The 27,500-nt window shown below is 35.8% G+C and overlaps 1 protein-coding gene across 1 annotated transcript in view; it reads right to left on the bottom strand.

Annotated features, from left to right (window-relative positions):
* The window catches only part of LOC136825427 (irregular chiasm C-roughest protein-like), a 212,039-nt gene that overhangs the window by 135,657 nt on the left and 48,882 nt on the right, over positions 1-27,500 (bottom strand). The window contains exon 3 of the mRNA XM_067081815.1: positions 24,227-24,454. Within this exon, the coding sequence (XP_066937916.1) occupies positions 24,227-24,454 (228 nt within the window). The remainder of the gene's footprint in view (positions 1-24,226; positions 24,455-27,500) is intronic.

Here is a 27,500-nt window from a genome sequence, read left to right as displayed (position 1 = left end):
CATTTTCATACCATATACAGACTGTTTTCAAGGAAAGATGTTTGCAATTTATTTTTTATTATTGCAAACATTGCTTGGAAATAAGCGTAGAAATTTTTCACTCATACATGCCTAACCTAACTGTTTGCAAACTGTTCACACAGAGTTTCAAAATGTTGCTAAATACTATTACAAGTTGTTTCGCAGCAGTTCGCCATTTTTACAAAATTCCCAAAGATTTGAATACTATTTGAAGACTGTTTGCAAACACAGTTTGGAAACTGCAAATTGTTCACTCAGAGTTACATTATAGTTTGAACACTATTCACAAACAATTTCAAACTTGGTAAATACTACTATAAGCTATATCCAGGCTGTTTGAAAACATTGGGAACAGTTGCAAAATGTTGACTCATAGCTGCATAAGAGTTTGCAGACTCTCTGAGAGTGTTTGTGAACAGTTTGCAAACTGTTAAGCAGCAATGAGTCGACAATTTACAACTGTTTCCAATGTTTTCAAACAGTCTGGAACAGCTTACAGTAGTATTCTCAAACTTAGTAAATACCACTGTAAGTTGTTTCCAGGCTGTCTGAAGACATTGGAAACAGTTGCAAATTGTTGACTCATAGCTGCATAAGAGTTTGCAGATTCTCACAGGGTGTTTGTGAACAGTTTGCAAACTCTTATGCAGCAATGAGTCAACAATTTGTTGACTCATAGCTGCACAAGAGCATGCAGATTCTCAGAGGATGTTTGTGAACAGTTTGCAAACTCTTATGCAGCAATGAGTCAACAATTTGTTGACTCATAGCTGCACAAGAGCATGCAGACTCTCTGAGAGTGATTGTGAACAGTTTGTAAACTCATATGCAGCAATGAGCCAACAATTTACAACTGTTTCCAATGTTTTCAAACAGTCTAGAAACAGCTGACAGTACTAGAGTATTTACCAAGTTTGAGAACAGTTTTCAAACCATAATGTAACTCCGAGTGAACAAATAGTTTCAAACAGGTAGTAAACACTATTTCCGACTAAAGTCTCCTGATGTGGACGGCATAAACACCAACAAAGCAGAAACAGGCCAAGTCTATGAAAGCAGGGGGGGGGGCTGATGCTAAAGTCGTTTGTAGGCCATCCAGTGCTATTAAGACCAATCCTGTCCCTTCCGCCGAGGTGTATTAAGAGCACCTGGGAATAATCTCCGTAGGCTTACTCGGGGATTCTGTGTGCATACATAACGAAATCCAATAGGCCTACCAGAGAGTCATATCAGCAAAGAGGGGATTGTTGTCACTTGGGAATAGCGAGGTTTCCGGAGGCCAGGGGGTCTACTAGAAAAATATGAAATATTAAGAAAGCAAAGGCCTAAAACTATTTTTTTTTTGTAATTTTTTTTATCTACTTTTAGTATTTTGTAGGTTAACTTCTATGTATAGAATTCACTCCAGTGTATTTTATGCGAAACAAAGCCTTTAATATTGTTATTATTATTATTATTATTATTATTATTATTATTATTATTATTATTATTATTATTATTATTATTATTATTATTATTATAAAGGCCTAAAAAATATAAAACCCTTTGGCAGCCAAATGCAACCAACGCAAAGGAGGTTTCCTCATTACCCATAGGGGTTAGGTTTAATATTTTTTTAACAATTTCTTTGAATGTTCCTCCTTCTTCAGGACTACATATACATCGTCGTTCTTCCTCTGGGCCCCAGTATTAAAAATTAAACGACGTTCACTTAAGATACTAAAAATGAATGTTTCTTATCAAGAATCTTCATTCAGGTGTAGCTATGAAGAAAGCTCGTTTTTCGTTCTCATTCATCTTTTAAAGGAACACATCCGTTAAACAGGCGTGGAGTTACTTTCTAACTGTTACTCTTCAGATCTGGCGAGACACAAACAGAACGTACTCTGAACTGATGTTAATTATATTGAATCACATGCTAATGTAAGTGGTACTTTGGAGGACAAAAATATATAAGTAACGTACCCAGATATATATATATATATATATATATATATATATATATATATATATATATATATATATATATATATATATATATATATATGTGTGTGTGTGTGTGTGTCTGTGTATATGCATGTATGTATCTCTCTCTCTCTCTCTCTCTCTCTCTCTCTCTCTCTCTCTCTCTCTCTCTCTATATATATATATATATATATATATATATATATATATATATATATATATATATATATATATATATATATATATATATATATATATATATATATACATATGTATATATGCGTGTGCGCGCGCACACGTATACACAACAGCATTTAGCCTTTTCCTGAACATGTGAAGGCTGCAAAGGAAAAAACCATGACAACATGACAATTGCAGGATCGAGAATGAACTACAATATAACATACTGATTATTTGTCTGTCTGTCTGTCTGTCTGTCACGTTCATATTTTCACGGTCGAAAATCCAGTGTCTATCAATTTCACCACACAATGTGAACGAAGGAGAAAAAAATAATCCCAATATTCTCCCTAGAACGGCAGACGCTCTTCTACCAACCCGGTCATTTACATATCGTACGGAAAACTGAATAATTGATACATCAATCAGTCAACCGTTCTCCTTTCCCCATCTAACTCTTGCCTGGTTATTTATTAAACAAGGATTTTTCACGTGTGAATCCGCCGGCACCCGCTGAGAAGCGTTTGTTTAGCGAGTTCGTATTTTTACCTTTTATTTTTATGCGCTATTTCCCGCTCACTTCCATTTGTCAGGTAGGTATTTACTTGTCACATACACCTTTAATTACTGTCCACTCGTGACTCGGTATAGGGGTTAACTATATATATAAAAGGGCGCAGAGGTATATATATATATTATTCATGGGATGATGGCCATATCAGGTCAGACTGCTCTGGGTGTGAACTCGCATAAAAAGATCAGTGGAAGTAAATGGCTTGAGAGCTCTTGTGAGGAAAAAAAAAAAAAGATAATGTTTGAATAGCAGTTCTAAGGTAGGAAAGAGACTAATGCAAAAGAATGACAGAGAAAGCGCACGGAAATCAAATCAGATTATATGCACGGTTGAAGAAAGCGGGATAGAATTTGTTAGAGACAAAGAAACCTCTCCTTGGGGAGAAGGTTTGAGAGGAAAATAAGACTGTTAGAATAAGCACTTGTAAGAAAGGATGCAGAGTGATGTAGGGGAATGAAAGAAAAAGAGAAGAAAAATCAAATTAGATGATATTCTTAGTTGAAGAAAGCAGGATAAATTTTGAAGGAGAACAAGTAAAAAATGCGCCGAAGTTTCCTCGGCGCAATCGAGTTTTCTGTACAGCCGCTACAGCGTATAATCAAGGCCACCGAAAATAGATCCATCTTCCGGTGCTCTTGGTATAAAGCTGTATGAGCCGCGGCCCATGAAACTGTAACCACGGCCCGGTGGTGATCTATCCTATATCGTTGCCAGAAGCACGATTATGGCTAACTTTAACCTTAAATAAAATAAAAACCACTGAGGCCAGAGGGCTGCAATTTGGTTTGTTTGTTGACTGTAGGGTGGATGATGAACATACCAATTTACAGCCCTCTAGCCTCAGTAGTTTTTCAGATCTGAGGGCGGACAGAAAAGTGCGACAGAATAAAGTGCGGACGGACAGGCAAAGCAGGCACAATAGTTTTCTTTTACAGAAAACTAAAAATGTGTTTTTCCTTGTGGAAAACGAAAGATGGTGGAAGAGATCCAGAGGAAACTGTAATTCCATAACAAGGGTGTATTATGCCTTCAGGGATGTTTATTATTTATATAGCAATAGTTTGGATGGGATCTTCAGAGAGGGAAAGAGCAACTGACGATTTAATCTCGTAAAATATGGAATGCACTGTGAGCAAAATGATGAATGGCTGACTCCTGCTGATCACGCAGTGATGACTAGTGATGACAATAAATTGCAAAGACTGGTAAACGAATCTGAAAGTGTTTATTGAAATTGAACTTTGAATTTCAATTTTAGCAAGAGTAAGATTATGAGGCTAAATAAAAATCACAAGTGAGCAAAGGAGAAATGGTTAATTCTTCTACATCACACAGTGATGAACAGTGACAACAAACTTCAAAGTCTAGTGAATGAACTGGGCAGTGTTCATTGAAACTGAGCTTTGCATGTCAATGTTAGCCAGAGTAAAGTTAGCCAGAATAAAGTTACGGCGATAAATAAAAGTCAGAAAGAAGAGGGTCTGAGAGTTAGTATTCACGATAGAAATGTGAACGTGGGTGACAAGGGGTGTCTAGGAGTAAATATCTCATAGGACAGTAAAATGACAGGATCTGAGTCTTACAGTAAGTGAGGAAAATGACAGCTGGATGTCTAGGGACGCAGCGTGAACAGAGGTTGTTGATTATGAATGAGATTGACTCGTTCTTGTTGGGAGAGAAAGACGGAAAGAATGAGAAGGAAAGGTTGAAAAGTGATGAGATGTGACAAAGATGGTATAAAACTAGGGTTAGTGTATACATAATGGCGTATATGGAGGGATTTGAAGCGAGGTGAAAAATACGAAAAAACTATTTGAAAATCTTTACGCAAAATCACTTATTTCAAATCCAATGTAGCATTCTATGTTCTGCCTAAAAAATTAAAAAAAAAAAAAAAAAAAAAAAAAATATATATATATATATATATATATATATATATATATATATATATATATATATATATATATATATATATATATATATATATATATATATATATATATATCCTTCCCACCCCATTATCCCAAAAATACGTATCATTCCCACTACATTATCCCCAAAACATGTATCCATCCCACTCCATTACCCCCCGAGATACATAACCTTTCCACTTCAATTTCCTCATCCTACGCATCCCTCCCACTCCAATATCCCCATAATATGTATCAATCCGACTCCACTACCACAAATATACATATTCATCCCACTCCATCATCACCAAAATACATATCATCTCCACTTTAATAACCTTAACCTACGTATCCTTACATCTCACCTACAACATATACTTTCCACACCAATAATCCCTACCCACGCATCATTCTCCCCTCCCATTAACCACACCGTAAGTCGCATCCTTCCCACACCGTTATTCCAAAGAAGCTAAGTATTCATTTTACATCCTCCTTATCCTACTCCTCCTATATTTAGTGGCTTTTGCCTTTCCTGTTGTCATGCCAACAACTCCTTGCTGTAGGATGGGTGATCATTAGTCACTCCCATCACTGTCAGTGATTTTAATCTCTCTCTCTCTCTCTCTCTCTCTCTCTCTCTCTCTCTCTCTCTCTCTCTCTCTCTCTCTCTCCAGTAATGATGTGTTATTCCAAATGTCGTTGTCACAGGGTCTACAATCCTTTCTCCTATCAGTGATTTTAATCTCCCTCTCTCTCTCTCTCCGGTAATGATTTGTTATTCCAAATGTCGTTGTCACAGAGTCTACAATCCTTTCTGCTGTCAGTGATTGATTTTCTCTCTCTCTCTCTCTCTCTCTCTCTCTCTCTCTCTCTCTCTCTCTCTCTCTCTCTTGTAATGATTTCCTATCCTGTACGTCGTTGTCAGAGGTTGTCACAGATTCTACACTCCTTTTCGCTATTAGTGATTTTAATCTCTCTCTCTCTCTCTCTCTCTCTCCCTCCTAAGTTTTTTGTTACGAATTCCGTGGTCTATTTCTATGAGGGATATTTACGAGAAATATATTTATCATAATTCACTGTACTTCTCCATTTTCATGTGCTCTAATATGCAGATTTCTAAATACTTTCCAATTTCGGTTTGGTATGATATACAGTTTTCTACTGATATACAGCTTTTTAAGTACTTTCCAATTCCGTGTGCTATAATTTGCAACTTCCTATCTACTTAGTATGTGCTGTAATATGCAACTTTCTAAGCACTTTACAATATACTTGTGCTAGAATATACAACATTCTAAGTTCTTTCTAATTTCCGTGTCTAACAATATGCTACATTTTCCATGAGCTCTAATACGCTACACTTTTATGTACTTTCTAATTTCCGTGTGCTCTAATACAAAACTTTCTATGTACTTTCGAATTTCCGTGTGCCCATTTATACAACTTTCTATACTGGGCCCATTTTCAAAAAATTTCTGTGATAAAAAATTGGAAATTGGAAAGTATAACTTTCTATTCGTGTGCTTTAACATAAAACTTTCTATCCTGGGCCCGTTTTCGAAAGTAACAGTATTGATCACAGATATGTTTTTTTTTTAAATGGGGTCAGTTTTTTAAACATTTGTGTGTTCAAAGCTGTTACTTAAGGTGTATTAAAAATATACCAATTTTCAAAACACTTCCGCGATCAAAACTGCTACTTGCGGCGCAATAAAAATATACCAATTTTCAAAACACTTCCATGATCAAAACTGGTACTTGCGGCGCAGGCGCACAAACCCACCCTCTCTCTGACCTCCCCCAACAGTATATCCCCCCCCCGCCTCAACCCCGACTTAGAGAAATCACCATATATAACTCCCCCACAATAATTTCCTCTGTAAGCTAAATAACTCACCTATATATTCCCACACCTGCTTCGGAGAAAGACAGGCTAATTCCTATATAATATCCGGCAAGTATCCGGTAAACTTTCGCCATATTTTAAAAGATACATTAAGAATGGTACTCCGAAATGGGTATCCTCAAATCCTTAATATCCTATTATAAATCCCTTCAGCCGTAAAATGTTTTTTTTTTTTATAAGAATGAGAAGAGGAGATCATATTTTTTCATCAAGAAGTAATTAATGTAACTAATGAGTGCGGCCGGTATTAAAAAACCATTCTTTTACCCTCCAGGTGAGGAGAGGTTGATTACATAACGCCCTTCGCCTTTTCTTTGTCGAGGGAAGAGCTAAAATGAGAGGGTCACTGAGTGAACTAATACCAAAAACAGTCGGAAAGAGCTGCTTATGTTCATAGGTGAGAGATATACTGTATATATGCATATGCATATTTATATATACACACACACACACACATATATATATATATATATATATATATATATATATATATATGTGTGTGTGTGTGTGTGTGTGTCTAAACTGAAGCAGATATATATATACATATGCTTAAGTTCTTAGGCTGATGTTTATCAATGCGAGCTTAATTGACAAATACATGATAAAAGGTCTTAATTCAATAGAATAATGGCAAAATTCAGTGGAAAAAATTAATGAAATATCAGCTGCGGGAATAAAAAAAAATTTAATTGGAAGGAAATAAAACTGACTTTCAAACAGCTTCATTGGAAAGATCATCAAAGTTTCAAAAGAACTAATAAAATTCGTCAAAATCTTTTAAAAAATGATTTTGTCCAAGAGATAAGAAACGTTTAAGTGAGGGAACCATAAAAATCGTTTCAGCAGAATAAATTTATTTTTTGTTTTTTTGCATATTTAAAAGTTTCTACAGAGGGTTTGCATTATGTAAAGAGTTTATTCTTCATAAAATCCAGTAATTATTTGTACAACTTTATTATTCATACGGGACTTCATATCACTTACCATAATCATATTCAATCATTCTTTCCATATTCCAGCTATGATTTACTTCAGCTTTATTCTCTTTAATTATCAAATAATTAAATTAACATTCATAATTATTCAAATTATCCTTCGCATATATCAATCATGCTATATGAAACTGAATGTGAAAAATAAAGTTGCTGAAACAATATCACACATCACACACACACACACACACACATCCTTGTCAAATACTGTTATATTTTCCAATCGTATTCCCCGTGTACTTGCTACTGGGGCAATCCCAAAACAAGACCACCCACCCAGCCACCTACCAACCAACCCACCCACAGGGGCCAACCAACAACCAGACAAGCAGGCAGGAAGGGCAGAGTCCCTAGATCGGCTCCCCGTTTTCATCAATGCGGAATCCAATCAAACTCCCGCGAATAAATTTCTTGGTTTACCATCATCATTCTGCCAGACCCCGCTTGACCCAACGATATATTCATTTCCGAACACGTCCCCCTCCTCCCCTCCCCCCTCACTCACTCCCCTTCCCCAAAAACCTTTCGCTTTTGGATAACGACCTTCCTCCCCATCACAGCACAAATGTCCCCATTCTTTCGGGTGGGCCAATTCTGTTTTATGCCGCCCGCAGAGGTGGTCTAATCACGGCAGGTGTTGTTGGGATTGAATCAGTCTCTCTCTCTCTCTCTCTCTCTCTCTCTCTCTCTCTCTCTCTCTCGGTTTCATTTGGTGTTATGGATTGAATTATACGCCCCTGCTGTATCAGTGGATGAGGCCATTACACAAAACTACACGGCGCAAATATGAGCTGCAATGTATCAGTGTACATGGAATTATTACAGATACATTCAGATCTAAATGCAATCCTCTGAGTGTCATGTTTATTCTGCAGAAATCAGAACTCCTTAAATTCACAGTTTTTCTATTTAACATTTTTTTCCCCATTTTATTTAACATGTTCCTATACCATTCCATCTCTGAAGTGACGGTCAATAATATTATTAATATACAAGAAGGAAATTTCATTATTGTTTGTCCTATTTTGATTTTTTTTTTGAGGGGAGGGGGTTTACCGGTATCGGCTTGTGTCAGCCAAGCGGCAAGGTGCTAGCAACCTCATTTTTTCTGGCGATACGACCTCACGATGAGAAAAGGCGAATGGTGAATATTTTAAGGTATTACTTGGGTTAATTCGTGTTCAGCTCAACGAGAGAATCATTCCTCCGGCTAGACTGACTCGTAAAACCCATTAGGTCACCTCTTCCCACATGAATCTAAGAAATCGGTCATCCTAGGGTTGAAAGGTTCTTTCCGTCTACTGCCAAACTTCGGGATTCTCCTTCTGGATCTGTTTTCCCCCTTATTCTTATACCCATCCTTCTTTCAAGAAGCAAGTCTATCTCTACTTTCGTAAATATGCTCAATCCTACCTTTTAGTCTTTTTTGTAAAAGAAAACTATTGTGCCGGCTTTGTCTGTCCGTCCTCACTTTTTCTGTCCGTCCTCAGATCTTAAAAACTACTGAGGCTAGAGGGCTGCAAATTGGTATGTTGATCATCAACCCTCCAGTCATCAAATATACCAAATTGCAACCCCCTAACCCCAGTAGTTTTTATTTTGTTTAAGGTTAAAGTTAGCCATGATCGTGCGTCTGGCAACGATATAGGACAGGCCACCACCGGGTTGTGGTTAAAGTTTCATGAGCAGCGAGTCATACAGCGCTATACCGATACCACCAAAAGATATATCTATTTTCGGTGGCCTTTATTATACGCTGTGCAGAAAAACTCGATTGCGCCGAAGAGACTTCGGCGCCTTCTTTACTTGTTTCTTTTCTTCCTGCTTGATGTCTTCGGGCCTGGTCTACAAAAGGGTGTTAGGATGCCCTTGTCAGTAGTGTGGCCCTTGAAATAACATTGACTGCTTTCGTGCAAACCTAAGTTAAGTGCAAGTGGAGTTAATGTTATTGTGTTGTTTATTGATTGATTTTTGTCATTTAACATTCTAAATAAATCCGGGCGTTTAAGTGTTTACTGAACTAGGCAATATATATATATATATATATATATATATATATATATATATATATATATATATATATATATATATATATATATATATATATATATATATATATTTCCATTACTGATAGAATAAGAAAATGTTTTTCTTAAATTTTTTTTAAACCATCCCTTTAATTTTATTGTCTTTGTTTTTGCTTATGTGTTATTTAACATTTTAACTCAGTCAGGCTATTTAAGAGTTGACTGCACAAGGCAGGAAATATATTTCCTTTAATTATACCAGAGTAAAAAAAAACTTTTTCTTAAAGTTAAAAAAAAAATCATCCCTTTGGACTAACCACGCTCTTTGAAAAGGAACTTCAAAAAGCGAGAGCATAAATGGAGGCCGTTCCTGTGATACAGAGAGAGAGAGAGAGAGAGAGAGAGAGAGAGAGAGAGAGAGAGAGAGAGAGAGAGAGAGAGAGAGAGAGAGAGAGAGAGAGAGATAAAAAGAAGAGGCAAAGGTCTTATGTGACACCAAACACGAACACACACACACACACACACACACCAGATGACAACACAAAAGAGTTTTCCTGAGAAAAAAAGCTCCCCCAAGAAAACAAGCGTCATATAGTACCAGCTTACACAAGAGAGAGAGAGAGAGAGAGAGAGAGAGAGAGAGAGAGAGAGAGAGAGAGAGAGAGAGAATAGGGCTGTATCAAACCAAATCCTGCAACGTTCGTGAATTCACCAGCGAGACATCAAGCGACGTTTTTCATCTTTGTACGTGTGTGCGCGCGCGCGAGCAGGCTCGCTGGTGTGTGTGTGTGCGTGTGTGTGTACGCGTGTGTCAGTCGAGGTCCAAATATTGATCTAATTGCAACTTATGGGATCTGATTGAAAATAGTGACAAAGTTCTCATCACTGCAAAGTTGGCCAGAAGCTTATTACTTTATAGTATTATTTTCTATAAACTTTTTCCATCACACACTCTAATAGTTACTTACACACACGAAACACACAATACAATACACATCCAAACACACAACACATATATATGAACAAAACACACACACACATACACACAAATATATATATATATATATATATATATATATATATATATATATATATATATATATATATATATATATATATATGTATATATATATATATATATATTATATATATATATATATTATATATAATATATATATATATATATATATATATATATATATATATGGTAGTGTTTGTCTGTGTAAATACATGAATATACACACAGGAACGTATATATTATATATATATATTTCTCATAAATTCATGTTTACAATTTTATTCTCCAGTGTATGTGAGAACATTTCTGAAAAACTCTTTAGACACATCACATGATAAACTAAACTGGTATTTATTTTGTCAGTGTAAATATCTGAAGAATTACTTAAGCAGGAACGTAAAGCATTATAACGGAATACTGTCATTTCTGGAGACAAATTCATGGCATGCATTATTTTCCTCTCCAGTGTATGTGAGAGAGCTATTCCAAGACTGAATATTTTTACATAAGAAACAATAAAAGCAAAGGAAAAACGCCTTTTCAAAAACTTTTCAAGTCTCTCAAGTGTTTACAAAACCTTTCTCTACAGCGAAAAGTGTTTCGGAAAAAGTTTCCCCTACCATTACACGTCACCAAACCCCCCACATACACAAAAAGATAAAAGCCAATTGAAAAAAAAACTTAACATTTTACTTCAGAAATTATAAAAGGAGAGGTTAAACGTCATTTTAAAAACTTTCCAAGCCTCTCGAGTGTTTAGAAAACCTTTTTATATAAGGGAAAGTTTTTTGGAAAGTCTCTCCCCTCCCACCACATCTCACAAGAAAAAAGTTACACAAAAAAGACAAAGCCCAATTGAAAAAAAAACTTAACATTTTCCATCAGAAATCATAAAATGAGAGGTTAAACGCTATTTTAAAAACTTTCCAAGACTTTTGAGTGTTTAGAAAACCTTTTTCTATAAGGTAAAGTTTTTTGAAAGTCTCCCCCTCCCACCAAAGAAAAACCTACACTCACACAAAAAAAAAGACAAAAGCCAATTAAAAAAAATAAAACACTCAAACAGAAAATATAAGTATCTCACACATCAATCCCAAATTCAAATCCGTCAAAGAACGATAACAGATCAAGGTCTGAACTTATTCGAAACAAAAGAGCCTTGAAATCAAGGTCAGGCTCGACAGGAATATATCGACTCAGTGGGAGGATTACCCAAAGACTCGACGCTGGTCGACACACCGGATGCAATGTGGATTAATGCAAAGGGCTTTGCAAGGCGACAGGGGAATCTGGCAGCCAGTGAGATCAGTGTGAGTGGAAATATTGCCCAGAATAACATCGGAGTGTGCTTAGCAGAGTTTGTAAACGGGGACGGGGTTTTAGTTTCTGGTTATATGTTTTGGATGTATATATATATATATATATATATATATATATATATATATATATATATATATATATATATATTGATATAATTGATAATTGATAGAGTTGTCTAACCTAGTTTTTCGTGGTCAGACACTGGATTGTCACCAAGTGGCCGAGAGAAAGAGCCTGTATGATAGAAGCCAGCTAAATACAGAATAATGAGACTGGCGGGAAGTGAAATTATGGCAGTAAAGACCGTAGACTTTTTCATTTGATTTTTTTCAAGAGAAAATTGTAGGATTCACTTATTATTTCAAGTATATGATTATAATGTCTTCTGTTATTTGATCTGTCGAAATGTTATCAGAGATAAGTAAGGAAGATTTCTTAATAGCAATGTTTTTCCTTTAAATAATAATAATAATAGTAATAAAAATAATATTTCCAAGGATAAACCTTTACAAAGTGGTGTCGCCCCTACGGCAAACGGAGATTATTGCAGCTATAATCTTAAATGTTCGTTTATCTTCTAATGACACCGTTTATCGTTTACATAATAATAATAATAATAATAATAATAATAATAATAATAATAATAATAATAATAATAATAATAATAATAATAATGATATAATAATAATAATGGAGAAGAATTCCACAATTGTGTAAGTGTAAATAATATAAAATATATATACAAAACCATTTTAGTGACTCATGCTCCTATGGGATCTTTATGAATAATAATAATAATAATAATAATAATAATAATAATAATAATAATAATAATAATAATAATAATAATAAATTATGTTTCCGAGGATAAACCTTGACAAAGTGAAGAGCCTCCCCTAAGGCAAAGAGAGATTGCTACTTGGTGGAAGAAAAAAAAAGCTTCTGGTTTCCTCGGGAGAAGAAAAAAACCTGTTCCCTTTAGGATGTTGACGCTAGAGGGAGTCTAAAGACAAACAAAAAGTTACGCTTCCCCTGCAGACAAGAACTTGGAGAACACGCTCCATACAAAAAAAAAAAAAAAAAAAAGGCGACTGTCTCTTTTGACCCCTGTTGACCTCTGAATTTTATTTTTACTATAAAGAAAAAACTTTACTCTTTCTGAACTACTTTCTGAACACACACACACACACACACACACACACATATATATATATATATATATATATATATATATATATATATATATATATATATATATATATATATATATATATATATATATATATATATATATATATATACACACATATGTGTGTGTGTGTGTGTATAATGTGTGTTTATATATGTGTATACATATACACATATATATGTATACATATTTATATATATATATATACATATACACATATATTATATATATATATATATATATATTTATGCAAAGAATATTTTATTCAGTAAAAACTTAATGCGTTGTTATATTTGACCATGGTTAACGAGTTAATAGGAAATAACTACATAATGACAAGACATTGCGAGCATTTTTTATATATTTATTTATTTATTTATTTAAATACGAAAAAATTTTTTGTAAAAACTCAACATTTAGCCATTTGTTAATAGAAATAACTACATAATGACAAGACCATTATTTACATAATTCAGAATTATCTGAAAGATTTTAGTTTTACACTTTGCAAGCTACAGATTTTACAACTAAAAAGACACGTTAACTTTCACATGCACACACATTTTTTATATATATATATATATATATATATATATATATATATATATATATATATATATATATATATATATATATATATATATAGACATACATACATGTATCAGTCTCTACAATATAAAAATGCATCCCTGGTCTTCCATATAATCCCAAAGGCCAAAAAGCAACTTTGTATTTACTGAAGGCTACAATTTCCCCGCAAGAAACAACGCCATCCTGCCTGATGGATGAGAAGGTCGCGTGTTCATCCACCAAAAATATCCGGAAGAAAAAATAATAAAGAATACAAAAAATAATACCGGGAACACGAACCGCCACCAGACGTCTGACATTAAATATAAAAAAAAAAAAGTGAAAGGACGGTGTCTAGAATTTCTAATAGGCCTAGCAGGAGGAGGATCCCGGCCGGGTGGAGATTTTTACAGGCTGGTATCCGGGCCAACACTGACCTTTTCTGTCGGCGTCAATGGTAACTGAATTTCCAATTTGACCTCGCTTGTCGCGAGGGAGAAAGGGAGGGAGGAAGGGAGTGAGGGAGGGAGGGAGAAAGGGAGGAAGGAGGAAGCCTTTCAGTGCGGTATATCGGTACAAGATGTCACACATAGCACTTCGGTGGATAGGAGAGCGGGTTTGTGTGGGTGTGGGGATGGTTGAAGTGTGGGCATGGGTGTGGTTGGGAGAGTGTGGAGGGTTGGGTTTGGGGTGGTTGGGATGGGTGTGTGTGGGAGTGGAGGACTGGGTGTGGGTGGAGGGTTAGGGTGGGTGTGGTTGGGGTTGGGTGTGGGAGTGGAGGGCTGGGTGTGGGTGTGGGGATGGGTGGGTGTGGGAGTGGAGGGCTGGGTGTGGGTGTGGAGGGTTAGATGCGGGTGTGGATGTGGAGGGTTAGGGTATGGAGGGTAGGAGTTTGTTGTGGGGGGTTCGGGTGTGGGTGTAGGTGTGGAGGGTTGGGGTGTGCATCTGTGGGTGTGGAGGGTGCGGTCTGGGTGTGTGGGAGTGTATGTGGGTATGCGTGAGTGTGGGGGAAGGGCTAATTGTGCGGATGTGTGGGTGTTGTGGGAAAGCGGTTTAGTGTGGGAGTATGGGTGTGAAGGTGTGGGTGTGAATGCGGTTGGGGAGGGGGTGGGTGGTAGTTTGGGTGTGTGGGTGTGGTGGCGGGAAGAAGCTTTTGTAGTAGGTCTGGTGGGTGGAAGGGCTATTTGTGTGGATGTTGGGTGTGGGTGTGGTGGGGAAGGGGTTTAGTGAAAGTGTGTGGATGGGTGTGGTGGAAGAGAAGGGATATGTGTGTGTGTGTGTGTGTGTGTGTGTGTGTGTGTGTGTGTGTGTGTGTGTGTGTGGGTATGATGAGAGAAGGTCAATTTGTGGGGTGTGACTGTTGTAGAGCAAGAAGCTTTGTGTGGATGTGTGGGTGTCAGGGCCAAGACACTTTGTGGATGGAGAGAGAGAGAGAGAGAGAGAGAGAGAGAGAGAGAGAGAGAGAGAGAGAGAGAGAGAGAGAAAGAAAAGTGAGTTGAAATTGATAATAATATATCAAGCGAATATAACCATTAGATGTCATGCCTATGTTAACTAGAGAGATCATTCTACATTCTGATTTTTAGATTTTTTATATATCACCTGTTTTTCATTTACTTATGTAATTTCCTACTCATTAGATTTTCTTAGTTTTTTATAATAACAAAAGTGGGAGATAGTAGCTCAATTTCATTGGATAAACTTCAGAAACTAGCACGATGCCTTAAGGATTACAAGACGACACTTATTTTTTTTTTTTTATCTTTTGAAGTCAGATTAAACTCGGGTTAATATCGCCCTCGGGTTGCAGTCTTTTTTAATCCATCACGCAAAAAAATTACTTATACACACACAATATATATGTATAATAATATGTATATATATATATATATATATATATATATATATATATATATATATATATATATATATATATATATATATATATATATACATATACATATATGTTGTATGAATGCATATATGTTGTATGTGAAATGAACACAGTTTTGTGAATGAAAAAACTGGAGTACAAAAGCATTTGCAAGTAACTAATGGCATGTGTATGTGCGTAGTACCATAAGAGAAAGAGCAAAAAAAAAAAAATTAAAAATCAATAAAAAACAAAGCGACTACATAAATCAAAGAAGCATATGGTATCCAAAGCATTTCTTAAACGCCCAAGGAAAAACATTCAATGAATACTTGACAGAATTCAGTTTTCCCGGTATGTCCGTTCATTTACACTAATAGAAAGCTCAAAAATTACAAATTACAGCCCTCCAAACGTCGATATTTTAATTCTATGAAATATTCCCGGGAACGCCACTCGGCAGGTGCCGGAAAAAAATAAATAAAAAAAATAACGCGAGCATTCGATTAAATAAAACTCTCAATTCATAGTCCTGGGCTGAATCAAGTCCGTATTTGCCCTGTTCATTTCATACGTAATTCAATTTCACTCACGACTCATTGAGGGCCAAATTGTGTGTGAGATTATTTGGTCGATAGCTCTACGTCACGGCATTGGGGTTGTGGGGGAGGTGGAGAGGGATGGAAAGTGGGAAGGGGAGGGATGGGTGGGGATATACAAACCATAATCCCTTTTCGTGCTTACTGTTTGCCAAGACTTTTCCCTCATCATTTTAAGTATTATATTACAAACGCCAACATTACCGTGTTAGAATGCTTTGTGTTTTTGTGTCGAGACCATTGTTGATGTCACGGAATTTTTTTTATAGTAAATAAGTCAATCTGCTCTTTTTAACCTCTGGGTAAAACGGAGGTCACCTGTACTGGAGGAAAAGTGTCTTTGAAGGATAGGTAATTAAATCTTATTAAATACTTTTATGCATGCTTTCAAAGTACTACCAGCGATGCATTTCCTTCTTCAGATATCGAAAGAAAGAAAATCGAAAGAAAATAAATTCAACTTTCTCTTTGTCTTCCACTATACGACTGTTGCTTATTGAAATATAAGGTCAGACATTAAAAAAAATTCAAGTTTCTCCTTATCTTCCACTATAAGACTGTTGCTTATTGAAATATAAGGTCAGACACTAAAAAAAATTCAAGTTTCTCCTTATCTTCCACTATATGACTGTTGCTTATTGAAATATAAGATCAGATATTAAAAAAAAAAATTCAAGTTTCTCCTTATCTTCCACTATACGATTGTTGCTTATTGAAATATAAGGTCAGACATTGAAAAAAAAAATCAAGTTTCCCCTTATCTTGCACTATATGACTGTTGCTTATTGAAATAAAGGTTAGACATTAAAAAATTTAAGTTTCTCCTTATCTTCCACTATAAGACTTACTGATATTAAGGTCTTATTGAAATAAAAAATCAGATTTCTCTTTATCTTTAAACGAAAAAAATTCAGAATTGAAAAAAATTTTTTCCTTATTTTCAACTACATGACTGTTGCTTACTGAAACATAAGGTCCCATCTCACTTCCAGTAAGAACCCCCACTTGAATCAAAGTTTTCCGTCTTAGCAATAACCCGAGGAGACTCGACCCTTGACAAGATACTCTCTCTTCGAAAGGTCACATCTTTACGAATTTTAAAGGTGAGCTACCTGGACTGTTTCCTTCTGCACGTTAATTCCCCACGAGAAACACAACAGGCTTTATCTTGCTATAATTATTACGTGAACTGCAAATAATTAAGTCGATTACGAGGGCCATTAAAAAAAAAGTTCTCGGCCTCACTTTGAAAAGCTGTAATAGCAGTAACTAAAACTTTTTTGGACGTGACTGCATTTTTACAGCTACTTAGGTGACTACACAAAATGGATGGGATGGAATGGAATATAGATGTTAGGCCAAAGGCCAAGCGCTGGAGCCTATGAGGTCATTCAGCGCTGGAAAGGAAATTGAGAGTAAGTAGGTTTGAAAGGTGTAACAGGAGGAAAACCTCGCAGTTGCACTATGAAATAATGGTTAGGAGAGGGTGGGATAGTAAGATGGAAGAAAGAGAATATGAATGGAGACAATGTAAAAGGCATGAAAGGGGTTGCAGCTTGGGGCCGAAGGGACGCTGCAAAGAACCTTTAGTAATGCCTACAGTGCACCCGTGAGGTGCACTGACGGCACTACCCCAGTACGGGGTCAATTGTTCGCTCTTTTTATGTTGCGGGTAAGGTCTTTGGAAAGTTACTAGGTGCAAGCAAAATCTCAAAACGTACAAAAAAAAAAAAAGCAGAGCCGGGATTGAGAATCTGCAAAAGAATGGTATGATCCCAAGATATGCATTAACGCCTGGTCAATGTCATCTGTCAGTCTTTATTTTGCCAAATTTAATCTATTGACACAGTCGGTCACTTCATGCTCTGCAATCCTAAATTCAATTAGTTCTTTCATTTTTTTCAATTACCCAGTTTTACAGTCTTTACAAATGGCAATGATTTCAACAAATCAATATCATATATATATATATATATATATATATATATATATATATATATATATATATATATATATATATATACATATATACATATATAAATATATTATATATATATATATTTATATATATATATATATATATATATATATATATATATATATATATATATATATATATATATATATATATATATAATATTTTTAAGCCCAGTTTGAGCGGATTACTTTCTCTGTGAAAATACATCGGCGTATCAGTAATTTGAGAAAATGCAAATAGGAACTGAATGAATAAGAAAATGTAATGAAGCTTTTTTCAATAATAATAATAATAATAATAATAATAATAATAATAATAATAATAATAATAATAATAATATAATAATAATAATAATAATAATAATCATGAGGAGCGAAACTCAATAATTTTTCTCTTAACGTATATTAAAATCAAATTATAAAGCTCTAGTGAGCTTAATCAATTGTCATCATTACTCTAGTGCAAGTTTTACAGTCTCCAGTAAACCTGCCCACAGACCTTAATATTTGCAATTGGAATAACCCCAATACTCTCTTAACTTCTTAACTTAATACATTTTGACAACAAAATGACTAGATACATTCAACGTCACCATATTCGCATTACGAGACTTTAGTAACATTATCAATGATCTTTATGCTAATTATGATTACGATAATTTACTTATAAAAAAAAAGAAAATTATGATGATGGTGACGATTAAGATATGCTAGAGGACTTTCATGGCAACATCAATGGTTATAATGATATTAGGCTCATAATACCATTGACTAACTAAACAAGACAACCCTACACAAGAAATAATGATGAAAATACTACGACAAAACACGCAACGCGCACCAGACAACGATAAACAAACGGCACGACAAACAAAAACCAATCTTTAACCAGTCCATACAACCAGAAGAAAACACGCACAGGCACACAACAAAAGCTCTCATCACACAACAGATAGCGAAAGAAGAAGAAGAAGAAGAACTGCGGCCTCCACGAGAAATGGAGAACCAATAACTAAGATTTTCAACGCCTGTCATTCCTTTACAATAACTCCCCCCGATCCCCAGCCACCAAACCAGACACCCACCAATCCCCAGCCAGTCCCCAGGATCCCTGAAGCCAGGCTAGACACCCGAGGACCCTCAAATTCCGACCACCAACTCCCCATGACCCTAGACCTAGACCATACCTATCAGCCCCAAGTCTCAGGGTGACCACCAACCAACCAAGACCTAGACCTAGTCCCCATTCCCGATGGGGTGCCACCAACCCACAAAGACCCTGAGGGATCCACCAACACTCCAACACCTAGGACCAGGGGCCCGTTCTCCCAGGGGAGCCCACAAGGAGTGAGGAGAGCTCCTTCGTTTTTCCCCTTCGTCGTGTGAATCCGAAAGTGATAGCATCCTTCATACACGTTGTCACTGTGATGAATTACGAGGCGCAGGAAGAAAGGAAGGCGATGTGAGGGAGAATGAATGGGGGGAGGGGAGGGGAATGGTAAATAAATTGGGGAGGGTAGGAGGAGGGGGATGGCGGGAGAATGGGAGGGGTGAGAATGGACGCGAAGTTGGAGAGGAATGACATTTGCAAGTGGAGAAATGTTTTGAGAAGTAAGAAGCAAATGAGTGAAGTGAGGAGACTAAAAGGTTGATAAAGAGACGATGGGAGAAAGTGGATAAAAGAAAGGCAGTGGATGGTGAAGAGAAGGAAGTGAAAATAAATAATAATGAATAACAGTGAAAAACGAAAAAATAAAATTCAGTGAGGAAGTGGGTAAGGGAGAAAGTATGGGTGAAGAAATATAAAGTACAATCAAGATAACAAGAAAGATAATGACTGGAAAATATTATACGGAGGATAAAAGCAGGAAGAGGAGCAAATGAAACAAAAAAAAAAGGGAAGAAATCAGAGAAAACAAGTAAAAAATAAATAACGAAAAGGTTCAGAAAGGGAGCAAAATAAACATATTGTAAACAACAAACAGTAATACATGATATAAATGTGACAATACAAAACAAGTAACAAATGGGCCGAAGTTTCTTCGGCGCAATCGAGTTTTCTGTACAGCCGCTACAGCGTATAGTCAAGGCCACCGAAAATAGGTCTATCTTTCGGTAGTCTAGGTATAATACTGTATGAGCCACGGACCATGAAACTTTAACAATGGCCCGGTGGTGGTCTAGCCTATATCGTTGCCAGAAGCACGATTATGGCTAAATTTAACCTTAAATAAAATACAAACCACTGAGGCTGGAGGGCTGCAATTTGGTATGTTTGATGATTGCACGGTGGATGATCAATATACCAATTTGCAGCCCTCTTAGCCTCAGTAGTTTTTAAGATATGAGGGGGGACACAAAAAGTGCTGACGGACAGACAAAGCCGGCACAATAGTTTTATTTTACGGAAAACTCAAAGCAGAAAAAAATAATAAAATCCAATCAAACAGTGACATAAAACATAAAATGTGAAACCAGGAGAAAGCAAACTAAAAAAAAAAATAAGAAAAGAAATAAAAGCCCAAATCCCGCGGGGCAAAGATAAGTAAAAGAGTGAGAGAAGGAATTCTGACTAAGAAGCCTACAGCTATGGGTTACATTTAAATAATTCAACCGACCCGAAAAGAAAAAAAAAGGAAAATTCCTCTTGGGGCCCCAAAGGCTACGTCTGACATTCTCTCGCCGCAATTCTTCTTTGAGGCTGAAGACGATTTTGTGACGGTTCCCAGAAAAGATGTTTCGAGGGCTGCTCGATGTCTTTTAATGTTTAATATTAACTGTTACTGATTTAGATGTACTGGAGCATTTCAAGTTTTATATTGCTGTATCGAATTATGATAATACTGATTATATTATTATTCCTGTTTTAAGGAGCGTCTGATGTCCTGTAATAATTATTGTTAGTTTTATCTGATTTGGTTATAATGTAGTATTCAGAGTTTTATACTACTATACAAAATTATAATAAAAATAAAATTATATGTCTTATAAAAATATTATAATATCTTTAATACTATACAAAATTATAATAAAAATATTGATAATATTAATGTTTTAATGGGCATTCGATGTCTTATAATGCTTAATATTAGCTTTATCTGACTCAGTTATAATGGTACATTTAGAGCTTTATACCACTATACAAAATTAGAATGAAAATATTGATAATATTAATATCCATGTTTTAAGGGGCGTTCGTTGTCTTATAATGCTTTATATTAACTTTGACTGATTTAGATATAATGGAGCATTTACACTTTTATATTACTGTATCGAATTATGATAATACTAATATTTATTGTTAGTTTTATCTCATTTAGTTATAATGGATCATTCAGTTTTAAACTACTGTATCGAATTATGATAATAATATGGATAATATTAATAGTCTTTTAGTATATTCCAAATTCCAAAAGGTCATACAAAACACACACACACACACACATACACACACACACACACACAGGGCAAAGAAAATGTGGACAGTCTTGACCTAAAAGAGAGAGTTTATAGTAACCATAATAATAAACAATATTATAAAGATTGACCTTTCCTGGCCAACTCTGTGTGTGTGTGTGTTTGTGTTTTACACATAAAGTCTATGAGTAACGAACTCTTTGTTTAGTTATGACAAAATATTTTAAAAATGCAAAAATAAATTCAAAGTAATATACATTTGTGAATCTTGAAATTTTAGTTCTATAACAATTTAGTCAAACATCTTATATTGCGACAAACTATTCCTGTATTTTTGCTAAAGAATGATCAATTAAATTTTTCATTTTTATAACAGTACCAAAGTACTCAATAAAGACCCAAATGCTAACATACGCTTCACCTGGATTCTAATTATGGTGAAATAACAGAAAAATTCCCCAACAAATTCTCAATAATTCTAATCCACTAAAAGATACAAAACAAATCAGAAAAATATTTGGAAAAAAGATAAAACTGATCTGTAATTTTTTTTTACATTTAATGTTTAAAATGCAGAAAAACCTCAAAGAAATCCTTCGATAACTTGTCTAAATATAATAAAAAATATTCCACATGAAAATTAATTTGTGAAATACTGACCTTAAGTGGTTGATATATATATATATATATATATATATATATATATATATATATATATATATATATATATATATATATATATATATATATATATATATATATATATATATATATATAATATATATATATATATATATATATATATAGAAATAATCAGCACAATTACGTGTAGAACAGAAATAAATTTATGACTCACATCAGGATCGAACCCAGGTCTTTCGATTGAAAGACGAGACCGCTGCCAAACAAGCAGCGGTTGGCAGCAGTCTTGAAAGACACGGGTTCGATCCTGATGTGAGTCAGAAATTTATATATATATATATATATATATATATATATATATATATATATATATATATATATATATATATATATATATATTAACATTTATCACATACACAATTGTTCTGTGCATTAGTAGAATTACTAAAAGGACCTCATTCAAACTGGATGGTATTTAATGGAGTTTTTATTAAAAAGTTACAAAATTTCTTGGACAAACAGTCCCATTATCCTGTATTACAATTGCGGCTGTATTTATATCTGTGTGCTGGGTACTTTTAAGCAATAACTAGCTCTTCCTGTGTGAAACCCTCTCTTGACCTTGGTCTTTCTCTGATCCCTGGTTCAGATGTCCGTTTTTATCGTTCTCTTCGTTTTTTCTTCGTTTCCTTGCTTTGGGAAAATCTCTAAAAATATATTTTTCTAGATCCCCTGTCAAAAAAAAGCCGTTTGGGGAGGAAGGGCCATCGTGTTGTTGGCGCAAGTTATGAAGGCGTTCTCTACAAAATAAGATGTTTTGATTGGTGTTCCTGTACAGAAAACTCCATCCCAAGATCATTTTCCCATCAGTGTTTGTCAACTGTTGTACGTCTATTATAATGCCTTATGTTCAAGATGTTGAAACCTTCGCTATTTTGAATAAAAACCCAAATTACCATCCAGTTTGAAGGATGATCCTTTTAGTAATATATATATATCATATTTTGATATATATATATATATATATATATATATATATATATATTTAATATATATATATATATATATATATATATATATATATATATATATATATATATATATATATATTTATATGGTAGTATGTATGTATAAAAATTAAAATAACGAACCATTATCCTGTTTATTGCCACCTTGTACGAGTAAGCAATAACCTTAAACCTTCGCATTCCTCCTCAATTTATCTCCATCTTTCATCCTCCTCTTTGGGAAAATCTCTAAAAACGTTACCCCCTGTGTCAAAAAAATAAAATGGGGAGGGAGGGTAGTCCTGATTCTCTCGGCCAAAATAAATTGTGGATTCGATTCTCCATCCCAAGACCCGGGCATCATCTTGTCACGTTGTATTTCATATTCAAAATGGAAGCAAGACCCGAAACCGCTTATATTTCTATCAAAAGCCCAAATTATTTCCGAGAAGGATGAGTGAATTGGAGGTCATTTTTAAAGGTGTTTTTATGCTTTATATATATATTATATATGAATCACGGTGATGTGATATATATATATTATATATATATATATATATATATATATATATATATATATATATATATATATATATATATATATATATATATATATATATATATATATATATATATATATATATATATATATATATATATATATATATATATATATATATATATATATATATATATATATATATATATATATATATATATATAATTATATATATATATATACATATCATCGGACCCAAACATTCACAAATCAAATAAACTTAAACCATCAAAGAACAATAAAAGCTGAACGAGTATTCAAATGAAGAGTAACGGGTCACATAAAGAAATTTAACCTTCCCCCCCACAAAAAAAAAACTGACCTATACCTCCTCTTCCCCACAAACAAAATAAACAAAACAAAAAAAAAACTTACCTACATCTCCTCTTCCCCACAAACAAAATAAACAAAACAAACAAACTTACTCCTCTTCCCCCACCCAACCTACCCCACTACACAAAGCCTACAACCCCTTACCTCAGGAGCAGGCCGCCCTCCGGAACTCGTGCAGTTGATGTGGATGGTCATCCCCGCCGTCGTGGTGACTTCCGAGGGCTCGACGACTGGCGGATCGGGGGGCATGTACACAGTGAGCCGGGCAGCGGGCGACCTTATGCCAGGGATGCCCTCTCCTGCCGAGACCTGGCACTGGAACATGCCGTCGTCCGACAGCAGGACGGGTTGGATCCTCAGGCTGAAGTCCCCATTAGGGGATGGAGCCATCAGGGGATGGAGCAAATAGGGAATGGGGCCATTAGGGGATGGAACCAATATGGAATGGAGCCATTAGGGAATGGAGCAATTAGGGGATGGAGCAATTAGGGGATGGAGCCATTAGGGGATGGAGATACCAGGGAATGGAGCCATTATGGAATGAAGCCATTAATGGATGAAACCAATAGAGAATGGAGCCATTAGGGGATGGAGCAATTAGGGAATGGAGCCATTAGGGAATGGAGTCATTAGGGAATGGAGCCATTAGGTGATGGAAGCCATTAGGGATGGAGCCATTAGGGGATGGAGCAATTAGGGAATGGAGCAAGGGAATGGATCCATTAGGGAATGGAGCCATTAGGGGATGGAGCCATTATGGGATGGAGCCATTAGGGAATGGGACCATTAGGAGATGGAGCCATTAAGAAATGGAACAATTAGGGGATGGAGCCATTAGGGAATGGAACCATGAGGAAAGGAGCCATTAGGGGATAGAATCATTTGGGAAAGGAGCCTTTAGGGAATGGAGCCATTAGGGAATGAAGCAATTAGGTAATGGAGCCATTAGGGGATGGAGTCATTAGCTGTGGGGGCTGATTAAATATTAATCAAGTCAGAATTGATTAGTATTTTAATATCCTTATTAGTGCAGTTCAGATATCTAATCTATTCGTTGTTCTAACTAAATTCTGAACTAGGATATTGTTTGGATAAGAATGATCTGGCGTTACAGCAGAAAAAATGATGACGATGATGATGATGACGTAAAATGCTTGCGTTCTAAAGAATTCCTGATGGAATGGCAACAGCTCATAAACATTAATATAGATATCATAACGAAAATAAATACTGTCTCTTTTTTTTCCCTTGCTACTGCATTTGGTAAAATGGCTCATGATCTTATCAGGAGTTTCATTGTGCTGTTATTTTTTTCCTTTATATATTGGGAGTGTACTGAAAATCAAGACATATATTTATGAACTACGAATGATTTTGTCTTTATGTTAATCAACCTTGCTTTTTTCCAGTTTCATATTTAGCTTATATACACACCTGCATATGTATACATTACAGTATGTATGTATGTGTATATATATATTTATAACTTTCTTTACTTGTAGTAATTCAGCGATATGTGACTTGCTCTTCCTATAACATTTCCCTTTCCACAGATGAAATGCAGAAATCACAAAGAAAATTAAACCCAGAAAAAACTAGCCACAAGAGTTACAAAATTACATAATCTTTAAAACCAAACAAATGCACAGACAACATACCAGCGGATCCTCAAAAATTCAGTGTGAATTTTCGAGTTCGAATATTGTTGGTTGGAAGGCTTAACGAAAGTGAATTACCTTGGTCTTTAGCTCATTAAAGTCCTCCTGGGCTTTGCAAGGCTCATAGGGCCGGCGCTGAACTCCTAGGCCGACAGCCAGTCGGGGAGAAGTCCCGTTGCCTAAGACACGTGGCCAGGTGTCGCTAGGCCCACTGTTTAACGCCCCAGCCCGAGGGCTGTACCTGTATTCTTACTAACCCTCTCGAGTTTTCAGACCACTAGGTTGGCGGGCTACCGGGTTTATGCAATGGCGCCACCCCCAAGCCACCATTGAGCGGCCGGATTTAAACCTCGGTCATCTCGACTGATTAGGCGAGAACCTTACCAATGCCCCACCAAGGCAACAAATTCACCAAAATAAAAAAAAAACCGCATTTGACATTTGCAAAATTAAATTGCCTCTTACAGCGATACATCATTTTCGTCCTGGAACAGTGTACAGATATTTTCTTTTCTGTTCTGCGCTGACTGGTTATACTTCTTTCTGCGAAGGCATTAACCAACCAGACGTTTACAAAACAGGGTTCTCTTGAAATAATGATGCAATTTGTATTGCGAAAGATGAGATTACTATAAATGCCTTTCCTTTAACCTAGAACATTTTCAATTTTCTGCTTCCCGCTGACTGGTTATACTTCTTCTTGCGAAAGCATTACCCAGACGTTTATAAAACAGGATTCTCATAAAATAATAACACCATTTGTATCGCGAAAGATGAGACGACTATAAACGCTTTTCCTTTAACCTAGAACATTTCGAAACTGATGTTCTACAATGGCTGCTCTGCACCTTGCTCTTTCGAAGCTATTAATTGTGTCCAGAACGACCAATTTTGCAGTCCCTCTTCGGCCTCTGAAATGCCAAATGCTCTTCCATAAATTAGTTCTGGATTCTGCGGGAGAATGGAGATAGACTGAAAAAGGATAAGTAATAATAGTGAGGAATTGTGGGCCCGTTTTAGAAAATTTCAGAAGGGGCTGCTTTCCAAAAAGGCAAATTGATGTCGACTGAGTTCTGAAGAGGACGGAGAACTTGTGAGGTCACGTGACTTGAATACGTAACTATACTTAGTACTGAGAGAGAGAGAGAGAGAGAGAGAGAGAGAGAGAGAGAGAGAGAGAGAGAGAGAGAGAGCTGAATACATAACTATACCGAGAGAGAGAGAGAGAGAGAGAGAGAGAGAGAGAGAGAGAGAGAGAGAGAGAGAGAGAGAGAGAGAGACCTTACCTTACAGACCTTACAGTTCGTTCGGGTTGCCCCAGGTCCCTCAGTGTGAGGCACCTCTGATGTCTACCAGAGAATTGCTAATGCATCTTCCGGTATATTTTGCATCTTCCAGTCTTGGATGGTCTGGGATGCATCTTAGATATTTGAGAGAGAGAGAGAGAGAGAGAGAGAGAGAGAGAGAGAGAGAGAGAGAGAGAGAGAGAGAGAGAGAGAGAAAGTTATGTATACCTTAGTTTAACCAGACCACTGAGCTGATTAACAGCTCTCCTAGAGTTGGCCCGAAGGATTAGACTTATTTTACCTAGCTAAGAACCAATTGGTTACCAAGCAACGGGACCTACAGCTTATTGTGGAATCCGAACCACACTATACCGAGAAATTAATTTGTATCACCAGAAATAAATTCCTCTAATTCTTCATTGGCCGGTCGGAGACTCGAACTCGGGCCTAGCAGAGTGCTAGCAGCAAACTCTA

The sequence above is a fragment of the Macrobrachium rosenbergii genome, chromosome 37 (assembly GCF_040412425.1).
Source record: "Macrobrachium rosenbergii isolate ZJJX-2024 chromosome 37, ASM4041242v1, whole genome shotgun sequence".
Taxonomy (NCBI): Eukaryota; Metazoa; Arthropoda; class Malacostraca; order Decapoda; family Palaemonidae; genus Macrobrachium; species Macrobrachium rosenbergii.
This window is presented reverse-complemented; position numbering and strand designations above follow the sequence as displayed.